Raw genomic sequence first — 13,343 nt, forward strand, 5'->3', positions numbered from 1 at the left:
CCTTCCATTCCTTTCCCGTCCATATAACTATCCAATTTATTTTTAAATGTGGTCTTGTACATGACCTTCCAACTTTTATGCTCAATATTCTGACTGATGAAGGCCACTGCACCAAATGCCTTCTTGACCAACCTATACCAGTCAAACATAGAAAATAGGTGCCGGAGTAGGTCATTCAGTCCTTCGAGCCAGCACCACCATTCAATATGATCATGGCTGATCATCCAGAATCAGTACCCCATTCCTGCTTTCTCCAGATGTCCCTTGATTCCGTTAGCCATAAGAGCTATATCCAATTCTCTCGAATTAATCTCAAGGAACTATGTACCTGCACTCCTAGATCCCTCTGCTCGACAACACTCTCCAGAAATGTGCAGGTCCCATCCTGGTTAGTCTTCCCAAAATGCAACACCTCACACTTTTTTTAAATTCCATCAAACATTCCTCAGCCCACCTGCCCAACCGATCCAAGATTCTGCTGCAATTTTTGATAACCATTTTCATTATCTATAACACCACCCTCTTTAGTGTCACCTGCAAACTTGCTAATTATGCCTTGTACATTCTTCATCCAAATCATAGATGACAAACATCTTGTTTGCTTTGTTGCCTACAATAAAATTATACCTATATTGGAGTTTCTAAAACTTAGTCACTTGCAAACTTCCATAGCATAGGAACAAGTTGTTTTTGTATATTATAGAATTTTGGCACAAAAACCTGATTTGAGTGTACAGTTTCATGTCATGCACACTTATGCTGCTTATGCTCAGAGGTACCAGGCACGCTCTGTTAAATCAAACGATGCACACTGCACATTTTGACTGCACTTGCACACCATTTTTGCATGAGGCTCCCATACCAAAACATTTCTTAATTGGGGAGTTGAAATCTACTTCAGCAATAAAGGGCACCCAACGTTTCTTAATCCAATTCTTAGACGAGATGTCTTGTCTGCTGTTGGGTCATTCTTTACTGCTATTTCTGAACAATCTCTATCATTTTTGAGGTCCCAGGCCCTCAGATCAACTGTAAGACATAATACTTCCCTCCCGACCCGATTACCTATATAACCTATAAACAGTTCCTACATTTTGTGTCACCCATTGGACCAACCATCTGAGCATCTGCTCCCTACCCATCAGTTACATTCGTCAAGTCATGATCAACCGTTCACTAAATTCCCAAATCTACGCCAATCTCCTGCCTGGACAATGCATTGTCCAGCTAACCCCATACTAGAAACCTGATTCACTCCCCAATATGATCCCAATTATGGGATCCCAATCTTATCCTCTCTAATTGGCAATAATAAAGATTTTAAAACTGTAGGATTCTTATTTATGAACAGAACTATTTTAAGATTTTATAAACTGTAAATCTTAAAAACTTGCTAAAAGTATCATTTATGTTAACAATTACAATAAATAACAAATCTGATTTACCTCATCATCCAGTTCCTTTGTTATTTTCTCTAACTTTAAATTTCCTGCCCTTGAAACACAAATCAAAGAGAAAAATAAGCATCAAGTTGAGTGTGCACAAATTATGGTCTACCACGTCCGACCAAAATATGCTCAACCAGTATTAACATCAATGGAGGCCAGCATTAACTTGCTTAAATAGAAGCAAGTCTGGTAACTTGTTGCGTGCATGCTGTGCTACACTGCTGTTCGACTCCCTATGGTATGTAATGGAGGGGCCTGCTCAGATTCTGCTAGTCAAATAGTCACAATTCTTAACCTCAATGTTTCTGACAGGGATTGTGAAGTTGCAGGGGGTGGGGAACAGGGCATGGTAAAGGGGGATACAATACTTGTTTTAAAACTATTTCTGATCTATTTGATTTTTTTTACATTTGATTTAGTAAAGAATTTTAGCTGAGTTTATTCATTTATTTTTAAATAATTTTGCACTTATAAAAATGTTTTTGTCTTTAAATGCTGCCATCTGTGACTGCTAGATGGGTCTTCCACATGCAGCCAAGATACAATGGAACTGGAGCCACCGGGCAGTTTATTTATTATTCTCACCTGTACTGAGGTACAGTGAAAAGCCTTTTGCATGCTATCCATACAGATCAGATATACAATCAAATATACAATACATAAATACAATCAAGTCAAACTCAAGTACAGAAGATTGAGCGATAGTATCTGGCGATAATAGATCTTTCTCTGGGAAGAGCACGCAGAGTCAATGCTCTGCAGTGCCATCGTGTCACCCTGGTAAGCCCATGCCAAAATGATCAGCTATTAAAAATGGACACAATGTGACAAGATCTTACCTGCATTTTTGTTCCCATTCATCTTTTAATTGTCTTTCATTGTGTAATTGCTCTTCAAGTTCATAAGTCGTCTTTTTCAAATTTTCAATCTTAAAAGCAAAGCAAGGTGAAATAGTCAATTATCCAAGTATTTTCCTCAGATTTCTATGTGAAAATTGAAATAGAAAGAAACATATGGACGTTTAAGATCAATGCTGTTGAAAAATCCTGCAGTAATAACTGTATAATGCAAGCCTCGTCATCTTAAAGATTGACATTCATAGAAGAAATGCGCTTATCAACTTTTCCTTAACTTTTAGCTTGGAAGGAGGAATATTCCCAACAATATTCCCAACAAGGTTACACAAAAAAGCTGGAGAAACTCAGCGGGTGCAGCAGCATCTATGGAGCGAAGGAAATAGGCAACGTTTTGGGCCGAAACCCTTCTTCAGACTGATCGGGGGTGGGGACAAGAAAGGGAAAAGGTGGAGGAGCCTGAAGGCTGGGGGATGGGAGTAGACAGCAGGGGGGCTGAGGAAGGGGAGGAGACAGCAAGGACTAACAAAATTGGGAGAATTCAATGTTCATGCCCCCGGGATGCAGACTCCCCAAACGGAATATGAGGTGCTGTTCCTCCAATTTCCGGTGCTGCTCGCTGTGGCCATGGAGGAGACCCAGGACAGAGAGATCGGAGACGAAGTGGGAGGGGGAGTTTAAGTGCTGAGCCACCGGGAGGTCAGCTTGGTTATTGCGGACCGAGCGGAGGTGTTCGGCGAAACGATCGCCCAACCTCCGCTTGGTCTCACCGATATAGATCTGCTGACATCTAGAGCAGTGGACGCAATAGATGAGGTTGGAAGAGATGCAGGTAAACCTCTGTCGCACCTGGAACGATTGCTTGGGTCCTTGAACGGAGTCGAGGGGGGAGGTAAAGGGACAAGTGTTGCATCTCTTGCGGTTGCAAGGGAAAGTGCCCGGGGAGGGGGTGGTACGAGAGGGAAGGGAAGAATTGACAAGGGAGTTATGGAGGGAGCGGTCTTTGCGGAAGGCAGATATGGGGGGAGATGGGAAGATGTGGCGAGTGGTGGGGTCACGTTGGAGGTGGCGAAACTGACGGAGGATTACTTTTTGTATGTGACGGCTGGTGGGGTGAAAGGTGAGGACTAGGGGGACTCGGCCCTTGCTGCGAGTGGGGGGATGGGGAGAGAGAGCAGTGTTGCGGGGTATGGAATATTCCCAACAAATTGGTCTGAGACGGACCTTAATGCTTTAGTGATGAATTAATTCAAAAATTAATTCTAACATTAATTTGCTTTCTGGATGTTAGAGAGAACATTGCAACTACAATGACTGCTTCAACTATACTTCACTGTTCAGGGATCATCTGAAAGCAATAATAACAAAATGCTTACTTGGTTATGGTCTATGGTAGAACTAGTTCTACAACCACTATCTCGTTTGGGGGTACCAGATGAATTCCTATGAAGAGAATAAAAAACAATGTTTACATTAAAAGTCAAACTTCTTAACATAACTATGTCAGAGCAGTTAATACTGAATTTTCATCAGATGGTTTACAACCTTCAGGACATTAAAATGGGTAGTGGGAATCATATGCATGGAGCAGATACAAGAGATGAAGGATAAAGGAAATGCTGAGCATGTTTTTACCAGGGGCATCATGACAGGTGTAGCTGAAGAGAAGGTTGCGGGGGGTTGTGCAAGGTATATAATGTCTGGATATTTAAAAAGGCTTATGGTCATATCTATCAAAATTCTATTGTTCACAATATGTCAAGTCAGGATGCAGATAGCATTGACGTTCCAAATGCCCAAAATTCATGAGAACTGGAAGGCATAAAAGTCAGTAGAGTTGAATTATGGAATTTAGTCAAAGCTCAGTCAGTGAAGATCTATGGTTGTTTGCAAATCTGTTTTGGAGCTTTGGAATGGAAATCCTTCAATCTGTGAAAATATCCCAGGAAAATATGTTAGGAGGACACACTTCAGTTGTAAGCAAGGTAGTGATATTTTATTGCATTCAAATTCTCTATTAGCCCTTACATCGGCAATCTTCAACTTAATGGCATTGGGCAAGAGGGAAAGGGAAGAACAGAAAGGGAACAAATTAAAAGTCAATACAGGTAGTGGTGTAAAAGTTCATGAATTTCAAGTTTGTGGATTTCGGGAGTTTAGGGAACATGAAGAGGAGGCAGAAGCAAAATCAGGCTGAAGAGAAAATAGGTGTAGGCCGTTCATGGGTCATCAACACCAGACATATGCAGCCATATGAATGAGCAGACGGGAAACTAGGTACTCTCCTCCGCAACCGCAGCAGATGCAACAGCTGTCCCTATACCTCTTCCCTCCACCGTGTCCAAGGACCCCAACAGTTTTGGATACCCAGCTTTTCAGGTGAGGCAGAGGTTCACTTGCACCTCCTCCAACCTCATCAACTGTGTCCGCTGTTCCAGGTGTGGACTCCTATATATCGGTGAGATCAAGCGCAGGCTCGGTGATCGTGTCGCTGAACACCTTTGCTTAGTCTGCCTAAACCTACACAGTCTCCCGGTTGTTAAACACTTTAACTCCCATTCCCACACTGACCTTTCCGTCCAGGGCCTCCTTCATTGTTAGAGTGAGGCCCAGCGCAAATTGGTGGAACAGGACCTCACATTTCACTTGGGCAGCTTATACCCCAGTGGTAGGAATATTGAGTTCTCTAACTTCAAGTAACCCTTGCTTTCCCACTCTCTCCATCCTCCCCCCTTCTCCAACCAGTCTGAATGTCCCTGATAACATTTTATCTCTGTTGTTACCTTCTCCTAGCTAACAAATATCTATTCTCCATTTTCCTTGATCTCTACCCTCTTTGATGTCTCATTCTCACCTCACACTTCCTTATCTTTGTATCTCCCCCTCCCCTGACATTCAGTCTGAAGAAGGGTCTCGACCCGAAACGTCACCTATTCCTTCTCTCCAGAGATCCTGCCTGTCCTGCTGAGTTACTCCAGCATTTTGTGTCTATCTCTGGTTTAAAACAGCATCTGCAGTTTCTTCCCTCACAGATGAATGAGTGTTTGGGAGACTGGCGGGTGGAGCTTCACGTGACTATTACCTGCCTCAACTACCTCCTCTGGCAGCTCGTCTCATATACTCACCATCCTCTGTGTGAAAAAGTTTCCCCTCAGGTTCCTATTAAATCTTTCGCCTCTCATCTTAAATCTACGTCCTCTGGTTCTTGATTCCCCTGCTCTGGGTAAAAGAAGCTGTGGAACTACTCTATCTATTCCCCTCATGATCTTATACACCTTTATAAGATCACACCTCATCCTCCTGTGCTCCAATGAATTAAATCCTAGCCTGCCCAACCTGCCCCTATTGCTCAGGCGCTCAAGACCTGGCAACATCCTCGTAAATTATCGGATAAAATCTTGGTTTCAGAGCCTTGTTTTTAAAAAAAAAGTTCACTGCATTTCGAAGATGCTGAAATCAGCAAATCAGGCAGGAAAGAGAAACAGAGTTAACATTTCAGACCCATGACCTTTTGTCAGAACTGAGCGCGTCAAGTAACTTCTGTATACTTCAGATTTCTAGCATTGGCTGATGTTTTGATTTTTCTTTCATACTCACTGATGGTCTCTATAGTATGTGAATCCAACAAAAGGTAACTGATTTCCAACAAAGGCCTTTGGTACAGGAAATGTTTCTTCCTCACCCTTGTCTTCTTCCAAATCATCAAAATTGCTAGTGTCAATGTCACTACTTAGCTCCGGCAAAACAGGTGCAGAAACTACAATGAAAGACATACTTGGGTTAGTTGCATTGCACCAGTGGAACATCATATTGATAACGTGCTATTCAGCATTTACGGACTGTCCCATCAGTAAATTGGGTACTAGCTAACATGAACCCATCTTTGCTCCATTAATATAATTGCCATACAAAATTATGGGCAGTGGGCAGGTGCTATAGACCTGCACGGGAAGGTAGACGCTCCCTCCCCCACGAGTCTCGGGCAGATGGGGCTCATCAGTCTGGGAAGGCAGTCCATCTCGGAGAGGGAAAACTCTGATTCAAAACCTCCACTGCCTTGTGGCTATATCCAGTCATGGAAAAGGCTCCAGGAGTAAACCTCAAGAAAATCTGGAGTCGGAGCCCCTAAGGCAGTTCGTCGTTGTCTGCAACCTCGCTCTGGCAGCTCCCACGGTGTCAAATTGTAATGGCCCTGCTGTTCCTTTGGATCGATCTGCGACGTGGAGAGGGGGGGATGTGTTGCATGGGCAACAGCCTGTCCTCCATATGACATCGCCCAGGCTTGGTCAGTCATGACCGAGGGGGGCCTACTACCTACAAAATTATATCTCTTGCACATCTGAAAATCTAAATTTACATAATATTCTCAACTTTTGAGTGCAAATGTTTCAGAATTCTAAAGGTGTTTGTGTAAAAGGTGCAGCCCTCCTGCACTCCATAACAGTTTGGCTCCAAAAATTGCTTTCACTTGGAAAACACCAGCAGATGCAAAGTCCACGATAACCTTTGAAATAGAATACTAGAAAAAACAACATATTAGTAACCAACTTTGGCACAACTTGTTGAATAGTTCCCGCAGAGCAAACAAACTCTCAGTTGAATACTGTAAATGCCTAATATAACTGTAACTCACCCAAAGTAGCCTATTGCTAGTTGAAGGAATCAAAAGCATTCCAATATATGTGAGAATGCACAAGTTTAAGAGAACATTGAATAGATGTGCACCCTGCCTTATTCCCCCAAGAATAAACATCATGGCTTCCACATTTATATCCTCGGGAACGTTTAATTTAATAGAATCCACTGCTAAAATAATGCATTGTTGCCTCTGTGCCTTCGTGCAACAGAGGTAATCTATTTGCTCATTGAATTGTGAGGCACAACAACAGACCCTTCAGCCCAACATATCTATGCCGACCATCAAGTATTTATGTAGATTATTGCTATTTACCCTGTACTTGGTCTGAAGCCTACCATGCTTTGGAGGATCTGGTGCTAATGCTGATGTTTCATAAATGCTATGAGGGTACCTGCTTCAACAATTCCTCGGAAATGTGTTCCAAACATCAACCACCTCTGATTGTACAAGCTCCTCCACAGACAGATCCCCTCTAAACCCCTTACTCCCATTTTAAATCTAATCCCTCTGGTCTATATAATCTGTGGAATAACTTCATATCCTTGGTACTCTCACTGTAATCATTTGGTTTCTTATCATTGCCAAGACCTTCAGTTTACACAAACTGAAACTGGGAAATATGAGCCACAAAAACGTAAACATTGAAGGATTTTGTTTATTAGTCAAAGCCATGAGCAAGACACTGAGTTGTCAGGTTATTTTGGTTCAATTAGCTTTTGTGAGCTTTCTGCATCAGTAATCAGTATCAACTCCCTAATAACTGCATGGGCTACATTAGAGCAACTTTAAGAGAACTAGTTTTATTTGAACATAAGCATGAACTAAATATCAATATTTTACACTGCATATAAAGAAACATATATTAAACTGTGGAACATCTTCTATGAATCTCCCCTACAAGGTAATGCAAAATCAAGCTGCACACCATTTAATTATTTCCCGTATTTATTTTGGTCTAGCAATTTTCACCATAATTAATTTACTCACTATCTAGCCAACCAGTGCACAGCTATCATTTCCAGAATTTCCCCATCTCCAAACATACATTGATAAGGTGGTTGAAACAGCAATAGAAATTCTAGTTATGGTGTAACAATAAAGTATAGAATGCCAAAACAATGAGTATAAATTGAAGGACTGGGTTCCATGCTTTGAGAAAATATTGAGGACCTCAGACTTTTTACAACATATTCACTGGAATGTTTGAGAAAATAAAAAAAAATCATTAGCACAATTCATAATGGTGGGAGTGTAATATATGTATTAAAAATTAGAATGTATTCAACATGACAACTTAAAAATATATACGAATAAAGTGGCAGTGCCCCCCAGGCCTGCAATGCCATTCAATAACAATCTGGCTTATCTCCATTTTCCTCTCAATGGCCATAAACCTTAAATTCTCTTCTAGTTCAAAATTTTCTGTCACCCTTTCAGAAATGTAATGATTTAACAGACAGGGTTCACTAGCATACAGAATTCCAAGGTTCACAAGCAAGGAGGTAGTTCCTGTTCAAGTCTTAAATGAGTCTTGCTTTATCAGGAGGCTGTTTCCCCTAGTTCTAGGCTAATTTTACAGAGGAATCATGTTCACACCTCTACTTTGTCAAGGCCCCTTAGAATATTTTGTTTCAATGAGTTTACCTCTTATTTTGCTTATGGCCCATTCTGTTCAATCTTTCCTCATGGGTCAAGCTCCTCATAAATCTAAGTTTTGAGTGAGTAATAGGTCACAATAAGAGACTGGAAATTATTGACTATCAGACCCAATGGCTAAAATAAGATATATATAGAATACTAGACCAAGTGCAGACCCGTTGGGTCTGTTCCCCCAACGTGTGGTTGTGGGGGGGGGGGGGGGGGGAGGTGGCATGCAGCGTCACACACACTAACTACCCCCCCCCCCCCGCACTCACGCTAATTACCCCCCTTGATATTATATTAATATTATTAATTTGCTCCTTTTACCCCATAACCACCCTATCTACTGACGCATAGCCCCCAACTTGCAGTCACATCTAGAGAGGGGGGGGTTAGAGAGTGAGGGCAGAGAGAGAAGGGGCAGAGACAGAGAGAGACAGAGACACAGAGAGGGGCAAGAGGGGAGAGGGGGGTGGAGAGGAGGAGAAGAGGGAGGGTGGGTGAGGGAGGAAAGGTGGGGGAGGAGGGGAGGAGAGAGAGAGGGTGAGAGTGAGGGAGAGAGAGAGAGGGGGGTGCTGAGAAGGGGGTGAGGTGAGGGGAGGGGGAGAGGTGGTGGAGGGAAGGGACGGTGGGGGGGGGGGAGGGAGGGGAGGAGAGGGAGAAAAAGAGAGAGAGAGAGAGAGGGGGAGAGGGGAGAGGAGAGAGGAGGGGGGGAGAGGAGAGGGGGGAGGGAGGGAGATGGAGGGAAGGGAGAGGGAGGAGAGGGGGAGGGAGGGGGGGGGGAGAGGAGAGGGGGGGAGGAGGGGGAGGGAGAGGAGGGGGTGGGGGAGGAGGAGGGAGTAGAGGGGGGGAGTAGAGGAGAGGGGGGGGGTGATAGGGGGGGGGAGAGAGAGGAGGAGAGAGAGAGAGAGAAGGGGGAGGAGTAGAGAGATAGATAGAGAGAAAGAGAGAAAGATAGAGAGACAGATAGAAAAAAAGAAAGAAAGAGAGGAGAGAGGAGGGGAGAGAGAGGGGGGGAGGGAGAGATAGATAGATAGATAGATAGATAGATGGGGAGAGGAGAGGATAGGAGAGGGGGAGAGGAGAGGGGGGGAGAGGAGAGGGGGGGGAGGAGGGGGGGAGGGGGGAGGAGAGGGAGAGGAGGAGAGGGAGGGGGGGAGAGAGAGAGGAGGGGGAGAGAGAGAGAGGAGAGGGGGGGAGAGAGGAGAGGAGGAGGGGGAGGAGAGAGAGGAGGGGAGAGATGGAGAGAGAGGGGGGGAGAGAGGGGGGGAGAGGAGGAGGGGAGAGAGGAGGGGGGAGAGGAGGGGGAGAGGAGGGGGGGGAGGAGGAGGGGGGGAGAGAGAGGGGGGAGAGAGGAGGGGGGGAGAGAGGAGGGGGAGAGAGGGGGAGAGGAGAGAGAGAGAGAGGAGAAAGACAGGAGGGAGAGAGAGAGAAAGGGAGAGAGACGGGGGGAGAGGGGGGAGAGAGAGAGAGAAAGAGAGAGGGATAGGGAGAGAGAGAGGTGGGGAGAGAGAGAGGAGGGGAGAGAGAGAGAGAGAGAGGGTGCCTTTTTACTTCAACCCAAACAATCATTTGCAGGCAGTGCTTTTTTCCTCAAACTAAACATATTTTTATTTCAAACCACATTATGGGTACTCACAGCTGTGGAGACATTTGTTTAGTGTGATTCAAAGCTCTGATTGAGGCACACCACTTTCAGAGACTGATTGAGGCACACCACTTCCTGGTTTTATAGTCCCTCCCCCTCCCTCCAGCAGGGGCAGCAGAGAGAATGGGGAATTTTGTAAAAACATTAATATCTCTGTCATTTTTCATCGACGGGAAAAATCCTCGGCACACATGCGGCGGAGGGGGGCTCTGAGCGAGGTGGCCAAAAATGACGGCCGTAGGTGGCGGCGTTCTCTCGGAAATCGCAGCACAGAAGGCCAAAAGCAGTCAAGAACAGAGATTTAGTAATATAGATAATTGAGAGCTGTAAAGTTGGAGAAATCACATTCAGGATTAGCAATGGAGTCAGAATTTGTCATTCTTCTTCTTTCGACAATAGGTGCAGGAGTAGGCCATTCGGTCCTACTAGCCAGCACCGCCATGTGATCATGGCTGATCATCCCCAATCAGTAACCCGTTCCTGCCTTCTGCCCATATCCCCTATCTTTAAGAGCCCTATCTAGCTCTCTCTTGAAAGTATCCAGAGAACCGGCCTCCACCGCCCTCTGAGGCAGAGAATTCCACAGACTCACAACTCTCTGTGTGAAGAAGTGTTCCTCGTCTCCGTCTAAATGGCTTACCCCTTATTCTTAATCTTAATTCATAATCTCAATTATAATTGTGGGGGGGGGGGGTTATGTTTAATGTTAAATTCTATAATGTTGTGTTTATTCTATTGGTGTGCTTCAATGGCAACTCAAATTTCACTACACCAATTGGTGTATGTGACAATAAATGTCCTATGTCCTAAATTAAGATATAATCTAAATTATAGCTTAGCTTAATTGTGCTTTGACAGCAATGGAATACAGGTGCACAACCTTTTATCCGGTGTTCTGGAAACCGAAAAACTCCGAAAACCGGCCATTTTTTCCAGATGTCGTCTGCGCACCAAAGCTCGCGTTTGGCACCAAACTTGACCCGAAACGACCCACGGTCAACCCAGGTCTGTACCAAAGATCGCTATAAGATCTTTGGTCTGTACTACTGTAGCGGCTGCCTCCTCCCCGGAGACCGGGAGACACTTAAACATCTGTAAATCATTGCTTAAATGTTAGTCAGTTAGTTTGGAGGGCTTTTATGTGAAGGGGGGGGTGAAGGGGTAAACTTTAATTCTTAGTCCCCTACCTGGTCGCAGAGGCGGGGAGCGGTCAATGCCTTACCGGGTCGCCGTGCAGTAAGCTCCGCAGCGCTGTGGCCGGTGGGGCTGCGGGTGGCGCCGGTTGTAGCTCCGACCCCGGCAACTCTACCCCTGGCTGCGAGGCGCTCCAAATCCAGCGCGGCCCGCGGCCGGACGCCCCAGCTCCGCGAATGTCGGGAGTCGGCGGCGTCGCAGCGCTGGGATACCAGCGGGGAGCGGGCAATGCCTTACCGGGTCGCCGTGCGGCAAGCTCCGGAGCGCTGTGGCCGCCGACCCAACATTCGCGGAGCGTCGCTGGATTTGGAGCCGCGCAGCCAGGGGTCGAGTTGCCGGGGTCGGAGCTCCAACCGGCGCCGCCCGCGGCCAGACGGAGCCCCCAGCTCCGCGAGGTTGGGAGTCGCCGACCAGGTAGGGGACTAAGAATTAAAGTTTCCCCCTTCACCCCTACTCCACCACCACCACATAAAATCCCTCCAAACTAACTGACTAACATTTATGCAATGATTTACAATGATTCTCCCGGTCTCCGGGGAGGAGGCAGCTGCTCCAGACTTTTCAAGCCGCCCGCGCTACCCACCTAATCTACGGTAAAAATCTTCCATTCGGAAATCCGAAAATGTCCGAAATCCGACAAGTGTCTGGTCCCAAGGCATTTCGGATAAAAGGTTGTGCACCTGTACATTTTTTAATCTTGAAGGACGATTGAATTGATTGTCAATTCACAATCCAGTTTATATTCCAACAGAAAATGCATTGACAATCAGCTTCAATAAAATTTCAAAATAACAATGCATAAAATATTATGAATGACATTTTTGATAACTTACTATCTCTAATATTTTCCCAGGTCCATTGATCATTTTGGAAGAAAGGATGCTTTTTGATTTCTGCAACACCATTCCGGCCAAGCCTCACTTCCCTAGAGAAAATAATCAACATTAACAAAATACTGTTGGTTAGATCAGAGTCCACAATATGTCCCACAGTTTTGCTTTAAAAAAAAAATAAAACAGAACCTAATTTATTTCAAGTCAATATTAAGATCATTAATAATACTTTGTTTGCCTTCCTTAAGATAGCCAAAATTGACAAAATAACATGAATGCACTGAGTTTTAAAAATGTAATCTCAATCCCTGCCAATAACAATAATTTTTTAAGATGTGTATCCTTCTGCACAAAAACCTTATTTAATCCAAATGTTTTGTGTGACCTGGGCTCCATAGGGTTTATGATAACTACTGATGAGTTACATATTTGGTAGAACATTCATTGCCCGTAGAACAACCTGTGTGTATTTATAATTTTCTAATGCAGCTCTGGATAATGCAAGCGAATAGAACATGGGAAGGCAGGGTGGAATATAATAGTCTCGTACTTAACATCAGACATTTATCTAACATTCAATCGTGCACCATTATGCTGTTTTACATTCAACATTGTCTTTACTCATGTATTTATCATGAATGTATGTACTCTGTTAACTCTAGGATTTATCTAAACAGGGAATTTCATTGCACTATGCTGTACATAACAAACTAATCTGAATGAGGATTTTAATAAATTGGACTCCATTTACAATCAAAAATATTATGTTTAAATAGGAATCTGAATAAGCATTCAGTTATGATGAGCCCTGAAAAGAGCAATATTATTTTGTAGCTTCAGAGCATCTATGTACGGGAGGTCTGAACACACCATAGTTTAACATATGTTTGTTTTCATACCTGTCAGTGAGGAAAGCACAAATAAGGCTCTTTGCATCCTTAGAAATATCATTATCTTCAGGAAACAACAATGAGTTTTTGTGATTCATAATTTTGCTGTATGTTCCCACTAATGAATCTGCATAAAATGGTGTGTCACCTGTAAAAGGAGTAAAAACATCATTTAGCCTTCATAACAAGTAATGCA

The 13,343-nt window shown here is 44.1% G+C and overlaps 1 protein-coding gene across 1 annotated transcript in view; it reads right to left on the reverse strand.

The window, feature by feature from the left end:
* The window catches only part of rock1 (Rho-associated, coiled-coil containing protein kinase 1), a 118,929-nt gene that overhangs the window by 44,898 nt on the left and 60,688 nt on the right, over window positions 1-13,343 (reverse strand). The window contains exons 8-13 of the mRNA XM_055634180.1: window positions 13,157-13,295; window positions 12,258-12,349; window positions 5,900-6,059; window positions 3,679-3,745; window positions 2,288-2,376; window positions 1,446-1,494 (exon numbers count right to left, since the gene is read on the reverse strand). Coding sequence (XP_055490155.1) covers window positions 1,446-1,494; window positions 2,288-2,376; window positions 3,679-3,745; window positions 5,900-6,059; window positions 12,258-12,349; window positions 13,157-13,295 — 596 coding nt within the window. The remainder of the gene's footprint in view (window positions 1-1,445; window positions 1,495-2,287; window positions 2,377-3,678; window positions 3,746-5,899; window positions 6,060-12,257; window positions 12,350-13,156; window positions 13,296-13,343) is intronic.

The sequence above is a fragment of the Leucoraja erinacea genome, chromosome 4 (genome assembly GCF_028641065.1).
Source record: "Leucoraja erinacea ecotype New England chromosome 4, Leri_hhj_1, whole genome shotgun sequence".
NCBI classification, from domain to species: Eukaryota; Metazoa; Chordata; class Chondrichthyes; order Rajiformes; family Rajidae; genus Leucoraja; species Leucoraja erinaceus.